Source organism: Caretta caretta, chromosome 18 (assembly GCF_965140235.1).
Source record: "Caretta caretta isolate rCarCar2 chromosome 18, rCarCar1.hap1, whole genome shotgun sequence".
Taxonomy (NCBI): domain Eukaryota; kingdom Metazoa; phylum Chordata; order Testudines; family Cheloniidae; genus Caretta; species Caretta caretta.
Genome location: NC_134223.1, coordinates 18,549,649 through 18,566,492, shown reverse-complemented (window position 1 = coordinate 18,566,492; position 16,844 = coordinate 18,549,649). Strand labels below are relative to the sequence as shown.

At 38.0% G+C, this 16,844-nt stretch overlaps 1 protein-coding gene across 3 annotated transcripts in view; it reads left to right on the top strand.

Moving 5' to 3' along the window:
* The window catches only part of MORN1 (MORN repeat containing 1), a 134,703-nt gene that overhangs the window by 28,890 nt on the left and 88,969 nt on the right, over positions 1–16,844 (top strand). For all 3 annotated transcript variants that reach the window (XM_048824561.2, XM_048824560.2, XM_048824559.2), the window contains one exon: positions 1,387–1,577. In XM_048824561.2, coding sequence (XP_048680518.1) covers positions 1,387–1,577 — 191 coding nt within the window. The remainder of the gene's footprint in view (positions 1–1,386; positions 1,578–16,844) is intronic.

Below are 16,844 nucleotides of genomic sequence, written 5' to 3'. Positions count from 1 at the left end.
GTCTGCATGGCAAAGTTATGGCCGTTTAAAATAAGGTGTGAATTTAAATAGGCAAAGTTATACAGTATAACTATATTGGTTTAGAGTCGCACCTTATTTTAACTACTGTAATTCTACTGATATAACTGGTAAAACTTTTCTGTGTAGACAAACCCTTAATTCCATTGTAAGTCACTTTTGAAAATGGGACTTACGCTCCTAAATCAATTAGGCAGCGGTGAAAATGTTACCCTTTGACCGTTTTGTTTTAAGCCAAGCTTGTGTTCTGATCACTGGGTAATTTGTTTCTCCAAAGTCAGTTTTTAAAATGGTCTGTCAAAAACTGGTAAATCACGGTTGCCACTGAAAGGTCATTGTTTACAATAAACATGTGCATGTACTGTACTTTCTTTCAAAAGTAAGTCCCCTAACATTGCTATGTTTTTGAAAATGTTGCCCATGGTTGTTTAAGTATGTTTCCTTCAAAACACGACATGGAGTCCTTTGTCTGAGAGAATTTTTCTTTTTAATGGTAAATTATAGCTGCTCAATCAAGGGATTCCTTAACTATGAAAATATAACAGCCAAGATTTTCAAAAACAAGAGCCTTAAAGTTAAGCTTCTATCCCAATTTAGGATCCTAAATAAGTGGTATGATTTTTCAAAGTGCAGATCAACCAGTATCTCCCATCACAGTTAATGGGAGCTGCTAAGTGTTCAGCACTTTTGAAAATCAGCGTGCATATTTAGGATCCTAAATCAGGATTCATGACTGGGATTTTCAGTGCCTATGGGAGTTTGACATCCAGTTCCTATTGAAATTTGAAGTGGTATGAACCCCTAACTCCCTTGAAAATCCCAGCCAACATATTGCTCAACATATTTCGTAGAGTAACATATTTCTCTTTTCTCCTTCAAAGGAAATGGCTGACCAGAGGTGAAAATATTGCTCAATATCTTTTATCAACTAAACAATTAAAAGTCCTTACTCTCAGCAGCACTCTACCACATGAAATGTAATCCACAGTAAAAATTCTCTTTCAAACTGCTCAGTTTCAATCCTTTTATGATGATTATCAGGACAGGTCATCATTGTGACTTTGTGTACCAGTTCACCTGGACCTGACAGACACGAGATAAGTAACCCAAATAAACTTGATGGACAAAGGTTTAGGGCTACACTGTTTGCTGACCAAATCAGATAGACTAATATTATGGGAGATCAGCTAGTTTCTCCGTACTGTATGTTATATATATCACAATATGTATACACAGCTGTAACTTTCATTCACTGGATATTTTATGGCCCTGATGGTAAATTCCATATTATATCTGGATTATTTTATTAAAATCTTAAAACCTATCAGCACAAACAAAATAAAATGTCAACCCTATTTTCTTTCACAGTGGATTTGAGTGTATTAACTATCCTTTGATGGATGCTGTGTCTGGAAGCTGGGAACTGAAAGCTGCTGTCCCTGTATCTGGCAAATCTGGATTTGCACTGGCTGATTTATCAATCCCTAAGGGAGATATAGAGCCAGAATCCAGATCAGACACCCTGCTTGGAACAGGAGATGCCCCTAGCAACGAGGATGGTGAGTAGAGAAAATGGTTTAGTCAGCTGCTCAGCTGTTTAGTTAACTGAGAAACAAAAAGTATCTTTACACAGCAGTAAAACAACCCAAAAAAAAAAAAAAAAAGGGAGATGGCTTTTGTAATGCAAATTGGTGGCTCTCAAAGCATTTTAACAGCAGAAGTGATTTCCACTGACTTTCTTATAATAAATGGAATAAATTTCATAGAAATATTTAATTTCTGTTTTATAAAAAACAACCTCTTCTCCAAAGCTTCTACTTCAATTATTTTGTTCAGTCAAAACACACTGGTTCACAATGATTTAGATAAAGGAGCTGCAACAATCACTTAGACAATCTAAGTTCACTCACTGTGGTAGAATGAAAGATGGGCCTAAACCATGAAATGTAAATATGAATCCAGAATTTGGACCCACCCTCCCACCGCCAGCGTTCAGAGGCATTGGTGCTGGTTCAGCCCATCTCTAGTAACAACTTTTATTCTGCGAGAGGCTGCGACTTCAAATGCAGCCAGTGCAGTGTCTTGAGTAAAGTGAACGTGGCAGTTTCAGCAAGTATGGAGGTTTTGGATCCTGAAGCCTCTAGCCCCTTTAAGATATTTTTAATTAATTGAAATCAGTTTAATTGAAATTAATTGAAACACCTTTTAAGCAGAAATATATCTTTAATTTCTTTCCCCTCTCAGTTTTGTCCTTGTTGCTTGCAATATCTGGTGTATTTTTGGGAAGTGGCCAACGAGCTTTAACCTGGGAGCTTATTTTGAGGCTATGGAACCAGAGTCCAGTATTCTCAATCCCATGTGTCAAAAGTAATGAGATTTAAAAAATAGTAAATTTGGGATCTTTTTATTTGCCTGCTGGGTTTGAGAAATTAAGGTCCACATCTTCAAGCTTTACTTTGTAATTATAAGGACTAGAATGTTCTCCTTTCTAAAAAGTAAAAAATGAGATTTTCACATAATCACCCAGATTTAGGAGGCAGGGCTTTAAGAAAAACATAAAATATCTTGAGACTCATGATAAAATCACCAGAGTTGGCAACTCTGTTGGTCAGATTTCCCTTTATCTTTCCTGACCATTTAATACATCAGACTCTTGTGTTAATAAAATATGAGTTATCACATGTAAAAAGTTTCACAAATAGTTCACTGCTGTGTCCTCCCATCTGTGAATGCATGTATGAACCATACAACTCATTCAATTCGAAAAAAAGTGTCTCGTTCTTGTGGATGGCACTTCAAATACCACCACAAGGGGTGCATTTCAAGGGGATCCACTTCAGCAGAGTTTAGGAGGAATGGGAGTGCACAGAACAGGGAGAGGGAAAGTTGCTTGTTGATGTTGTTTTTAAATATTAAGTCTATGAAATAAAATTAAAATAGAAAAATGTGGAATTACAGGACAGTCATTTGAATTAGTCTGCTGGTGAAATCATGTACAGTTCTTGGGGTGTAAGGTTTCTATTTAAGGTATTTAAATGGAACCCATTACCATTGTGTCTGAGTGTCTTCACAGCTTTTATGATATTTATCCTCGCAATACCCCTGTGAGGTAGGCAGTGCTATTATCTCCATTGTATGGATGGGGCACTGAGGCACAGAGAGGCTACGTGACTTGCCCATGGTCACACAGGAAGTCTGTGATGGATCAGGGACTTGAACTCCTAAGTCCTGTGCTAATGCCCTAATGTCCTCTTGTCCATCTCATTACCCCTTGAAGGAATTATAGCATAGTAAGTCGTAGGTGTGTGTTCATCCTAAATATATATTCAGTACTTAGATTATTATTCCGTTTTCCTACAGGACAGGGAGTAACGATTGAACTAACGCTTTCTTTATAAACATGCTGGTATTGCTTTACCACCCTATTATTCTTGGAATTATTCATGGGAGCCTAATGCTGAAGCTTGGGAGTTGAATCAAAGTTTAATCACGGCAGTTTATTGTGAACAGTAATATTAAATTCTCCCATATAACTTGATACATTGTAAATACATGATTTGCATCTTAATATGGTCAATGGAGTAACAAAGCTGGTGGTAGTTACGAGTTAGTTGAAAAAACAAAATAAACACCATCTATCTTAGTAGCAAAGGGGTTTATTTTGATAGCCCCAGCTTGTGTTTTCAAAAATCACCTGTTTGTGCAATTTTTTTTTTGTCATTTGTCATTTTGCTTTTTAACTCACTGAAGTGAATATTGATAATGAAGAAGAATCCTTATTTACCACATGAACCAGTGTTAAATTATCACCACAAGATTAGGGTTATTAAACAAATGTGTCTCACTCTTGCTGGCTCAATCCAGGGCGTTTGATTTGTGAATTTTCAGGTCAGAGGTAAAAATATTTTTTTCCCTTTCATGGGACATTGAAGCAGAGAGAGGCTGGAGTTGAAATCCCCACTACAATATTTGTAACTAACACCTTTCCTGAAACAAGCATAATCCAGGCTGTTGTCTCCCACAAAGGGAGGGTCAGGTAGATGACTGATTCCTGGTCATCCTTGTAAGTGTGAATAGTAACACTATTGTATTTTTTTAACTCCTTAGTCACTCTCAACAGAACACATATCACTTTTCTTTTCAGCTAGAATGGATGGAAGTCTTGCATCTAGTTCAGCTGATTTCAGTTTCTTTAGAGAGTGGGCTAAATGCTCAGCTTCACTGAATCTGAGTTTATCATGCCTGGCATGGGAGAGACAAATGTGACTCTAAGCAACCTTTCCACCCTAACCTCCTCATCCTGGGACTGCTCTTGCACCACAGCTCAAATTGGAACAGCCCAAGGGCTGCTTTAATTGTGCCAGTTTGTAATGGTCCCTTCGTATGGACATTACATGAGCGAGGATCTCTAGAGCATGGCATACTCCCTTTTACCAGAATTCTCCTATGCCATCTGGAGCAATAGGGACATTAGCATGGGCTAGGAACTTTTTACTTTTTCCTTAGCTAACCTTTTCTTTCATTATGTCTAATCCTTCTACCTGCTGACTACCCAGAATTAACAATTCACTTTTCTATTCCTCTTTAACCATAATTGGAGGATCTCATTTGGACAGAAGCTGGATTGAGCATAAATATACCAGCATATTTTGGGTGATCCCATCAGGATTTGCAGTATCTTGGCTTTCATTTAAAAGAAAAATGAATTTTTAATTCTTCTGGTTCAGAAGAACACCTACTAGATGTGACCCTATGCAGTACAATCTGTGTGAGTGCACAGAAGCAGACACAAACAATGGAACCATTCTGCCCTGGTGTAATTTCACAAACTTGTGAGTGGGTTGTGAGTGTGACAGACAGGAAAGAAGAGAGAGGTACTAGGGGAAGAGAGTTAGTGATGGGGGAGAAAATGGGGAGAGAGTAGGAAGAGGAGAGAAGAGACTGAGGAAGAAGAGAAAAGAAAGGAGGGCAGGACAATGGGTGAGATTGAAGGGCAGTATACACAACAGAAGAAGAGTGTGATAGCAGGACATGGAACAATTATTGTACAATATAGAAAAATAAGTATGGAAGAAATGATCCAGAGAAGAAACACCAAGATAAATAGTATAAAAGATGGAGTGAAGACAATGGAGAAAGAGAAGGAAGAAAAAGCATGAAAGAGATAAGTCAGATCAGCATTTGTTTATTAATTAAAAATAAATTCAGTGCAAAAATGCTGCAATGACAGACCATTTGTTTATTAAAAAAAGTGGGGGAGAGAACAGTGGACTGGGATGCATATAGTGGAATTCACTCAAGGCAGGATCCACATGCTGCAGAGATGGTAATAATAATAAATAAATTCCCAGGACCTGCCCTGACAGTAGCTATTTCTAATTAGCACTGCTAGCATAGAGTTCCACTCATTACAATGGAACATAGGAATTGCCAGACTGGATCAGACCACTGTCCAGTCCTGTCTCCAGTCTCCAAAAGTGGACCACACCAGCTGTTTTAGGGATAACCTGACTCCAAGGAAGGTTCCTCCTAACCCTATAGTGGGTGCTTTATGCCCTTAAATATGAGGGGGTTACCCCTTCCAAAAGTCTTGGCGGGTTTGTTATTTTTGTTTGATTGGGGGGCAGGAGTTACTCTTGTTAGCCAAATAAGGGTATGCCTACACTGCAGCTAAACACTCAACGTTGGCCCTTGCCAGCTGACTTTGGCTCGCAGGGCTTGAGCTTAAGGGGCTGTTTTAATTGTGGTGTAGGTGTTTGGGCTCTGGGACCCCACAAAGTGGGGGAGCCCCAGAGTTTGGGCTCCAGCCCAATACTGAACATCTACACTGAAATTGAACAGCACCTTAGCCTCAGCCCCACGAGCCTGAGTCAGCTGCTATGAGTCAGCTGCGGGGTTTTAATTCCAGTACAGACATACCCTAAATGTCTAATTCCTTTTCTAAAATCCTACTACAGTCTTGGCCTCCATGATGTATTGTGGCAGTCAGGTCAACAGTCTAATTACCCATTTTGTGGAAAAGTGTTTCCTTTTGTTGGTTTTGAATTTGCTCCCCCTTCATTTTCACTGCATGTCTTTTTGTTCTTGTCTTATGACACAAGAAGATAAATAGAAGATCACATTCTATCTTCATTATTTTGTACACTTTTTATCACGTCATCTTCTAATGGGGCTTACTACACCAGCATAAAGGCTGACCATTCAGGCTTTATGCAGGTGGAGCGTGGAGAAGATGAGGAGGTGAAATCCACCCTTTCCCATAGCTGCTGTGGATTCGCGTATCAGCTGCAGCTCCACCAAGCTAGTTGCATGGATATTGAGAGCCACTGGATCTATCAAAACACAAACCAATGGCCTCTTCTTTATCCTGCATCATTATGGCTTTTGTGTTAGTCTTTGTGGGGATGATGATGATGTGGAGACTCTTTGCTTTGTGTGTAGGGGGCTTCACCTGCATTTCCCTGTGCAGCCCTATGTGGGGCTTAACTAGTGCAGAGGGCTTAGTGCTATCTGTGAATTTCACCCAAAATAAATAAGGCATAATACAGAACATTGTTGTATGGACAGGTATTGAGAATGTAATAAGAAGTGGGGCCAAAGCACATCTTTTACATTTTGAAGTAATGCTTCCTAAAGGTTCATTTGACTATTAGGTTTGCAACTTTCCGCCATGGAGATTTTTTTCCTGGCCATTATTTAATTGATTATGCTCTCATTCTTCTCAGCAGGTTTCATCTCTGGTTTTGAGAGAAATGCTGGCGAGCTCTCAAAATGCCTCAAGAATAACTTCTGTTGATGAGTAAATTATGAGGTCCTTGAGGCTTTAATGCACCACAGTCTGGAGTATGGATGTAATAATGCAATAATGAAAATTCATGCAGTTCTATCCACTATTGATGAACTGTCAGTGAAATAGAATTCTGAAAGGTTCTGTTGTATAGTAGTAACACATATGTACCGTTTTATTTCAAATATGGATGGTTTTCCATATTTCAAAAATGTAATGAGATCCAAATTTAGCAAAGATGGATTAGATGTAATTCCTTTGGAGAGTCTCCTTAGTAACTATAAAGTTATACATATCTAAGATTTACCAATTCATTTCTAGCTATTTCCTGATGTTAGAGAAGTAAATTCGTTTTGTAAAAATGAGTCTCTTTGGTTTTTAGTTTTTGTTTTCCTATAATAACATCAGTCATAGCAGCAGCAGTTTTACGTTGAAATATGAATAGTTTTCCAAGGCTCTTTTTGAAAAGTTAATAATGGCTGTTTAAAATATCACCAGACAAATTACCAAATGGAATCAGAGCAGCAGTACTAGTTTGTTTATTTCAGTTGATGTAACGCTAGTGGAAGTGACGTACGCATGTTAAGGGAGAATATTCCTCTTACGTTCTTGATGTTTTTACAAGACTTCAAAGTGCAATATAGAAGAGATTTCTAAGCATTGATAACAGCAATATGATTTTGCTGGTTGTCCAGCTTCTCTTAATCCCTCTGATTTAAATTTGGTCTATAGTATCACATTTTCTGCTGCATCAGCTAAAATATTTCTCATATTTGTGGAGCGAAGAACTATTTATTGTGTTGTATCTTACATTTTGGGGAATTTATAAGACTGAGCAACAAGTTTTCAATTGGAAGCAGGATGAGGAATGCATGGAGCTTTCATATTCACGCCAACCCAAACGTATCACTGGTTGATTGTTTAGAAGATTAGTGCTTTTAAAAGTTCAGGTTCTCTCTCTATATATCTATCTCTCTCTGTTTTTGTGCCACTAGTGTTCAGTTTTAATTATTCCGTCCTCTAATTCATGCCTGTTAAAGTTTTACCATACTAACTCCATTAAATGTGCAATCCTATCCCTCAGTCTGCTGAATCACAAAGAGGAGAGTGTTATTTTGGTTATTTTTTGTTTGTTTTATAATGCTCTTGGATTCCCTTCTCATTTCACCAGAATGTCACTTCAAATGATGATATTTTGAGCTTAAATAGGAAACAAAAGGCATAGAAATCAACTACTGAGCCATCGCTTATCCTCCATCTTTTTAAATAGGGAGACAGAAGAGAGCCTACATGCTGCTAAAATAAGTTACCTCGTACGCAGAATACAAAACCAACAAAAGATATAGCTGGGAATTCAAACAATTGGAGCTCTTGCCAGTCCATGTGATGTTTATTAACAAAATCCAAATACAACAACAATCTACTTTCCCTTTCTTCATACAGTGCCTGAGACCCTGGTCCAGCAAAATACTTGAGCATGTGCATAAACTTTGAGGAATCGAGTCCTAGAAGAGTAGATCTCACTATCAAATCTGTAAAATATGATATTCTGCATATCTTCATATTTAAAATACATTGTTTATGGCAGTTTTTGTAGTACCAAAAGAGTTTCATCAGCGGTAGTTTAATAAAGAATGTGTTTGTCTACTAAGGAAATAACCGGGGAGAATAATATACTTTCATCTTGACCTTCTAATTATCAATACTGTGTTTGACGTCTCAAAAACTTCTACAAGTCAGTGTGTTGGGGTTGGGCGTGGGGGCAAAGGGAGGGTATGTGGCCAAGGAGTTCCCAGTGAGCTGTAGCTCACAAAAGCTTATGCTTAAATAAATTTGTTAGTCTCTAACGTGCCACAAGTACTCCTTTTCTTTTTGTGAATACAGACTAACACGCCTGTAATTTCTAAACTGAGAAAACCAGAAAAGGGGGGACTGAACATTTACTAAAGAAATATGTTCTGAGAATGTTTTGACAGAATTGGATGCGTAATTTACTGCAGCACAAGCATCTGATGCCAGAGAGATACTTTCTGCATGATATTCAATGAAAAGGTAGTTACTATAACAACTGACTCACCATTAGTATCTCCAAGAAAGAGTATATCTTAAAAGAAAACACATGAGGTCACATGCATTCTGTAGTGTTTTCGCTGAAAAACATGTTGCAAAATAAACACATTCTCTCTCACGCTGATGTTAAGGTTGTTTTTTAACAAGTTATAATTTTGCTAACCAGATTAAGAGACTATACTTTTTTTGTTCCTTGAACATTATTAGAAAAAAGTAGCAGAGAAGTGTTTGTGTTTTCTTTTTTTTAAATAGACCTTTTTTGAGTATCTCACCTCTAATCACTGTAGGGAGTCCTCTGTCTAGACATCTGACCAGTCAGACACGAGTATAAACACTGATATAAAAAGAATAATCAGGAGCCTTCTCATTCTGCCTTGAAGATTTTTTACTTTAAAATAGATTTATCGGAATCTGCTACTTTAAAATTACCATTGAGGGTCTGATCCTGCTCAGATTTGAAGTCAATAGGAGTTTTACCTTTGACTTCTGTATCAGCATGATCAGGCTCTTAATCTGCTTTCTTTAATGCACGCTGCCGGATCCTCAGAGCTAACATCAAAGCCCACTTCTCCCCATCAGTGCTTCCCACTCCTTCATTGAAGTCCTCGGTGCTAAAACTTTTGACATCATCAGTGTAGCTTGCCTCAGGATCATCAAATTTTTCTTTGAAGACATGATATTCATTTCCACTATAGACAAACGTTCTGCTGCAAAGGTTTTCAGCTCCACCCTCTATTTCACCTGGGCCATGATGAATAAAGAATTCCTAAGAAGTTTGATTATTTGAAATCTGGTACTTACATGTCTCTTCCTCTGAAGAAGCTCAGAATTCTACATCCTACAGATATATTTTTAACTTCTCTCCCATTTGTTGTTTTTATTTATAGCTTTGCTTTTACCTGAACTAAATTGTTCAACCAACATTCACCACCTGTTTTGGCCAACCATTGTCCACTGCCATTTCGATGATACTTCTGTCTATTTAGGTTCTTGAATGGTTCCATCACTGTAGAATATGATACATTTTGTGTGAAAAATCCTGTTTTTTCTAGATCAGCACTTTCTTTTAATCATCCTTTCTCCTGTGAATGCTGCGGACCAAATCCAATCTATCTCACAACACTTCCAGTGAAATAAAATATGTGGGTGAAATTTTGGAACCATTAAAGTCAATAGTAAAACTCCAATTGATTTAAGTAGGGTCAGACTTTCATCCTGCATGTGTAAAGCAACCAAGATGTAGCCCTATATAGAGTTTTCCCATAGTTACTGAGGCTTTCTAAAGGTTCCAAAAGTCTTTTGGGATTCTGTACTCCAGGAAAGCTCACTAGTTCTTTTAGCTTTACTGGATTTAGAGATTGTCACTATCTGTCTTTTTCCAGAGATTTTTCTTTCCACTCTGTCAGTTGGAAGCTTTCTGTTTTGGACTCTTCTTTCTTGTAAATAAAAGATGCAGATATCAAAACCTAAGATTTACCATAGCAACAGGATGAGAAACTAATATACATAATGCCTACAATAATCTTATTCTCTGTACACCTCTGTACATTCCTTACTTCTTGAAAGTTGTTTAAAGAACTTTATTAGGATTGTGGCAAAATTTAGATTAGAAATTAGACGAAGGTTTCTAACCATCAGAGGAGTGAAGTTTTGGAATAGCCTTCCGAGGGAAGTAGTGGGGGCAAAAGATCTATCTTGCTTTAAGATTAAACTCGATAAGTTTATGGAGGAGATGGTATGATGGGATAACATGGTTTTCGTAATTAAATATTCATGGTAAATAGGCCCAATGGCCTGTGATGGGTTTTTAGATGGGGTAAGATCCAAGTTACCCGGGAAGGAATTTTCTGTAGTATCTGGCTGATGAATCTTGCCCATATGCTCAGGGTTTAGCTGATCGCCATATTTGGGGTCGGGAAGGAATTTTCCTCCAGGGCAGATTGGAAGGCCCTGGAGGTTTTTCGCCTTCCTCTGTAGCATGGGGCACGGGTCACTTGCTGGAGGATTCTCTGCTCCTTGAGGTCTTCAAACTACAATTTGGGGACTTCAATAGCACAGATATAGATGTGAGGTCTTTTTTAGGAGTGGTGGGTGAAATTCTGTGGCCTGCATTGTGCAGGAGGTCAGACTAGATGATCATAATGGTCCCTTCTGGCCTAAATATCTATGAATCTATGAATCTATGAAATCCTCATAATTATGAATATTATTTTTTGTGTGTGGCACCTTCCCAAGAATCTTTGATCTTCCCATTTGTTTCTCACAATCTTGCACCTGAAACCAGGTGGCCTAGGAACCAAATTCAGATCTGGTGTAAATGAGCTCTAGGAATATTGAGATATACATTTACCACCCTTGAGTGAATTGTAGGAACAAGGAATAGAGTGTAATCACACAGCCAGTACAGTAAACCTCATGACATATTGTGCACTATTTCAAGATATCTGTTATACTCATTTGAGCAAAGTGTGGCTATTGTAATGTTTCATTGTTAATCTCATGAGATTTTTTCAGTAACACTGGTAATAGCAATATAGCATTTTCCTTTCCCACTTGTAATTTCTTTTAATATTGCTTAAAATGACACTGTCAGGTCAATTCTGGGGCTTATAAACCTTATCTTAATATTACAATAGGTGGGGAAAATCTTCTGCATTCTAAGTTTCTATACTTTTTAAAAAATCTGCCACTCAGAAATAATGATAAAAGGCTTATTTTTATGGGATTCGCAAAGGACACGTTGAATGCTCCCTCAACTGCCTCTGCAGCAGCTGGAACAAAATAGTATAAATGCTATTCCCAGACGAGTGCTCTTATTCCCACAGTTTTATGTGAATGTAAAGAAGTTTTGGCATTAGAAGCTTAGTTGGAGGAATATATAGAGAAAAATTGTCATGATAATTTAGAGTCCATTTAGTGCACAGGTAAAACTGTGTTTGCAGATTAAAAATAATCTGCAAGAGGAAAATATTTCCATGCCTGAAGGAAGTTATGAATAAAGGAATTGTGAATACAAATTGTTTTATAATAATAATGCACTTTACAAGTGAGGTAAATATCATTGTCTCCATTATACATATGGGGAAACTGAGGCACTGTAAGGTAAAGTGACTTGCCCATGGTCACCCAGAAGACCAATGGCAGGAGTATAAATTAGGTATCCTGAGTCTCAGACCAGTGGCATTTCTACTAGGCCCTATTGCTTCTCTTTTTAAAACATTACTGCTGTGTTATGTACATATCAGAATGCTTTTCATATTGGATTTTATTTACTTTATTATTTGCTACTGTACCTATCACCCTAGAAGCTAGATGTGTTCATTGCAAAAATTAAAACACATAAATTACATGTATTATTCATGATAGGAGGGTAAAATAGAAACTACCACCTCTATTCTTTATCGAGAATTGGTATCTTGGCTCTTGGGGGAGAGAAAGACCTGACTCAGAAGCAAAGCACTAAATGAAATAAATAAGTCTCAATCTAATGCCCCCCAGACTCATATTATAGCAGATGGCCAACGGGAATCCATTCCAAAGATGAGAAACTCAATTGACAAAATCCTGCCTGCTGTCTGGGAAAGATCAACAAAACAAAGCCAAGATGCTCTAAACCCTTACTTTAGCAAGTGGGATTTCAGAGTCGGATTTCTTCAAGGGAGCAGCTGAGTAAGGACTTTATACAACCAGAGCCCAAAATTGTAGCTCCCAAAGTGTTTCAAAGGCATCTTGTGTTCGTGGGTTGAGTTGCGATTTTTAAAAATATTTAAATGGCAAATATAAAATGCAGCTGTATTTTTTTCAAGCAAGATAATTTTGTTCTGTCCCAGTATAGATAGTATGTCACCATTCTTTTGTTAGACAGACACACAGCCAAGGAAACATAGCACAAAAAGGATTATGTTATTGTAGTATATGCACTACTTGCTCTATTTCTGTTTCTGAAAGAGTTGAGTGGCATTTAAATTCAGGGATTAGTCATTCACCTTCCATAGATGGCATCAGATTCAGCCCCCCTGCTTCCTCCAGTGTTCACGGAGCTGCTAAGGCACAAAATGTATCAGGTAGAGAATAGAAACACTTCCTACTCTGGTTCAAGATGAATCTCCTTTCCAGGACCCAGGTCCTCTGTAGTGCAGTGGTTTACACCTCTCTGTGCTAAGCAGAACATACCTGGCCTATAGCCTTTGAGTCTATGAAAAATGTCTGATCAGCCTGCAGATGCAGTGGTTGAATAGAAACATGCTGCACAGCCATCAGAGAGCTCAAGGTTCAATGCATGATGATAGCCTTCCCCTTGGTCACAGAGAGTTATTCTGATTTTGGGTCAACCCTCGTTCCATTTAAGACATTAGCAAAATGTTCATTGACTTAAATGTAACCAAGATTTGGCCTGCTAACCAGAAATCACTGCTAGTGAAAAAATGGTAAATGGCAGCTCTTGAATTCAGAGGGTTAACACTTTTTTTGCATTCATTTTTGATTCCACTCTCCCCTTAAGATTTTTGAGGTTATGAGGTCACTCTCCATCTGTGGTTTGCTCAGTCTTAACATTTGTTAAAAATAAGTACACTATAATGTTGGGAAATCTTTGTGGCAGGCAAGCCATCTGTCCAAAGGGGAAGGGAAATCCTGCTTGTACAGGTTTATATCTGGAAAGCATATAGAAGTCAGTGACCTGGGCCCACGTGTGTATAAAAGAATTAAGGTGAGAGGTGGAGCGGGAAGAGGAAGGAGCATCTTACAGTAACCTGTGATGTGTCTGTATTTCTTTTCTCTGTTTGACTAAAAGTCTAAATAAGCTTGTGAGAGTTCCTGTCTGTGACCTCTGATACATTTCTGTAATCTCATTTCTCCACCACAACAACAGGGCTATAAAGTGATGATTAATGTGTTTGCCGATTTTGCAATTAAAAACCCTGGGCTAGTCCTGAACATGCTGATTCTATTAGATTAACAGGGAGTGCCAGAGATGTGGCACTAATTGTGATAAAAGGGGTCTTGGTGTTTCTCAAGCACATCCCCATTAACTCCGTTTAATGAGGCATCGCTTTGGAATTAGACTCTTGCTATACAAATTTCTTCTCCACTTTCACTTATACTGCTACTTTTATACATAAGATACTTTTTCTAATATTTCTGTCCTGAAAACAACATAATGTGTGTGTTGTGAATTAGAATTTATAATGATACATACTTTCCTGAAATACTTCAGAAAGGTTTGAGTTAGCCTAGAGATAATGCCCTGCACTCTGCCTTATAGTGATGGACTTGTGCTCACTTCTCTTTCATGGGCTCTTGTTCCCTGAGACAGCTGACAATGAGCACTATAGATGGTAAGTGCTTTGATTGTTGTGGGGTCAGGAATGAAGCTCTTCAGCTTACTCCAATAGTGATCCCTTAGGCCAATGACTGATCAGTGAATCTCTGATGGGAGTCCATCCAGTTTTCTGTAGCAAGAAGAATTGTGAATACAACACAAGATCTTGAAATTCATCTTATAATACAGGTGAGCTGAAGAATGATGTACCCCAGTGTCTGACAAACATCATGGGAGACAAATGAAGGAGCATGTTAATCAATGACCGTTGAAATGACTCAATTTTGAAAGACAAAGTCCTCACTAATCTAGGATCAAAGTTCCTGCAGGACCATCTACCACCCTGTGTCCCGTCAAAGCAAATTATAACATTGCCATAATTCTGGACTGGACCAAGATGGGGGGCCTCGTTTGAGATACTCTGTCCCTGAGAATGGCCATCTGGCATGTCTGTCCCGCTATGGCTGTTTTCAGAAATTAAAACTTTTTTCTGCTTCAGTCATTTTAATAATCCAAATTTAACTTCTCCATTACCATCTATCCTTCTGTACATAATTCCAGTTCAAGTAATTGAGAGCTGTGGTTGTTCAGCACTGTTAAAAACAAGGCCTTGAATGTTTAAATGTAGGCACGCAGAATTAGAGGCCACTTTTGAAAATGTGTCCTATAGTGACTTGATGGAAGGTCCCAGAGGAAGTTAGTTTAATATTAGAACTGAGCTGAACCGAGAAATTTCTAGCTTTTAATGCTTTGACCACTATGATACACCTCCTCTTTGAATGTCCAGTGAAAAGATTGTTGATACCTTTATCTAATCAGATTCAGTATCTGTCTAGAGACCTTCCTTCATATTCATTATATAATAGCATGTTGGAATATTTTATTGATATGAAACACTTTAGTTGTTTAGGTTTTGTTTCATTTTTTAAAAAAACTTTCAGATTGGCTGTTCTGCATTTTGCTTCGAAGAAAAGCCTATCTCATGCATATGGAAGATTGCCAGATACTCTAAACCCTATTTTGGTTAAATTACAGTACCCAGATTTTAGTAACAAAGCACATTGATTTTATATTCAAAAAGATTTTTATATTTAGTCTGTTAACCTTTTGTAATTCCCACCCACAGCTTTAAACTGTAGAACATTTTTATGCTAATTGTTGCCAGTAGGGTATCTGCCATGGCCCCTTAGTAATTTAAACCCATTGAATCGTAATGCAGGTGCTGATAATTGCAGAACTGTTATTGTCTGACTGGCTGCAGCATATACGTTTCAAACAATTCCTTGCAAATTGGATTTGAGAACATTAAAAAAATCACATAGTTAAAGATAACCTTACATTATATTTAAAAACAAAAAACAACAAACTGAAATTGTATTGCAGAATTGTCTTTCTCATCTGCAGGACAGTTTGAAGTATTTTGGCTTTAAAGCATTCATCGGTGTGACAGTTTCTAGGGGCTCAGCAAGAATTATGTAATTTTAAAAAATCCGTGTTAGGTCATTCCTGTTACAAATGTACTGGAATTTGTAGCTAATAGTTTCCGGAAAATGAAATGTGGTCTTGTATGGCAGCACAGTCCAATGAATAAGGCTCTGGAGTGTGAGTCAGGAGATCTGGGTTTTAGTTTCAGATCTGCTGCTGATCTTCTATCTTACCTGGGGCAAATCACTTCACTTCCCTGTATCTCCATTTTCCCAGGTATAAAATGGAAATAATAATTACATTCCTTTTAAAAATACTTTGAGAACTGTGGATCAGGCCCTATAAGAACTAAGTATTATTTTTTATTTATTGTATCAGATCCTCTACCTCAAGTTCAGATGTGATTGTGGCAGCATTTACATTAAGAATTCATATTCTGAGTGGTTAATAAACATATTGTCCTGAAATCACAATGTTCTGAGGTTTAAGTCTGGGAAAATATATATTGTAAAATAATGTAATTTTTTAAAATAGATTGTTGACTCCTCTCACATTGGAATACTTGTTTTCACAAAGTGCTTTGCTGTGGGAGAAATTCACCTATGAAAAAGGTGAGAGAGATCTCCAATGCAGTGAAGTCAGTGTTCAGGGGAGATGGCAGCTCACTGTGGAATGGGTGCTCTGTTTTTTTGGATCAGAAATAGAATCTTTTGGGTCCTGTTGTCATTGAAAAAAGATCTTTTAATTTTAGCAAAACATAAATGTTTTTGAAATTTTGAAATTCAAAATTTCTATCCATGATTTCTTTCTTCTCTCAGTACCAGATAAACAAGGCTTGGTCTCTACCCTGAAGAGCTCACAATCTAGGTAGAGGACAATGAGTGTTAGTGAGCAAGGGAAAGAGTTAAAGGTTCCAGGAGGGAATATGCGGTGAGACCCAGCTTGGAATGGGGACTCAGTGTGTTCAAAAGGTGTTGCTACTGCTCTGCTCCTTAGCTGTGGCTATTGAGGTTTCCGCAGGGAGCTGTGGGTTTCTGTGCTCTACCATCACAACACTTGGTACTGGTGGGCATGTTGGAGAGTGGATGCGTGGTAGAGAGCCCGTTCCAGTGGGTTTGGGTGAGGTAAAGGAAGGCCGTCTGCCTGCCTTTGCCTCTGCCCACCTGCAACTGTTCTGCTGGCTGCAGTTGATGAAATTTCGGAAGACCAAGGGTTTTTTTAACT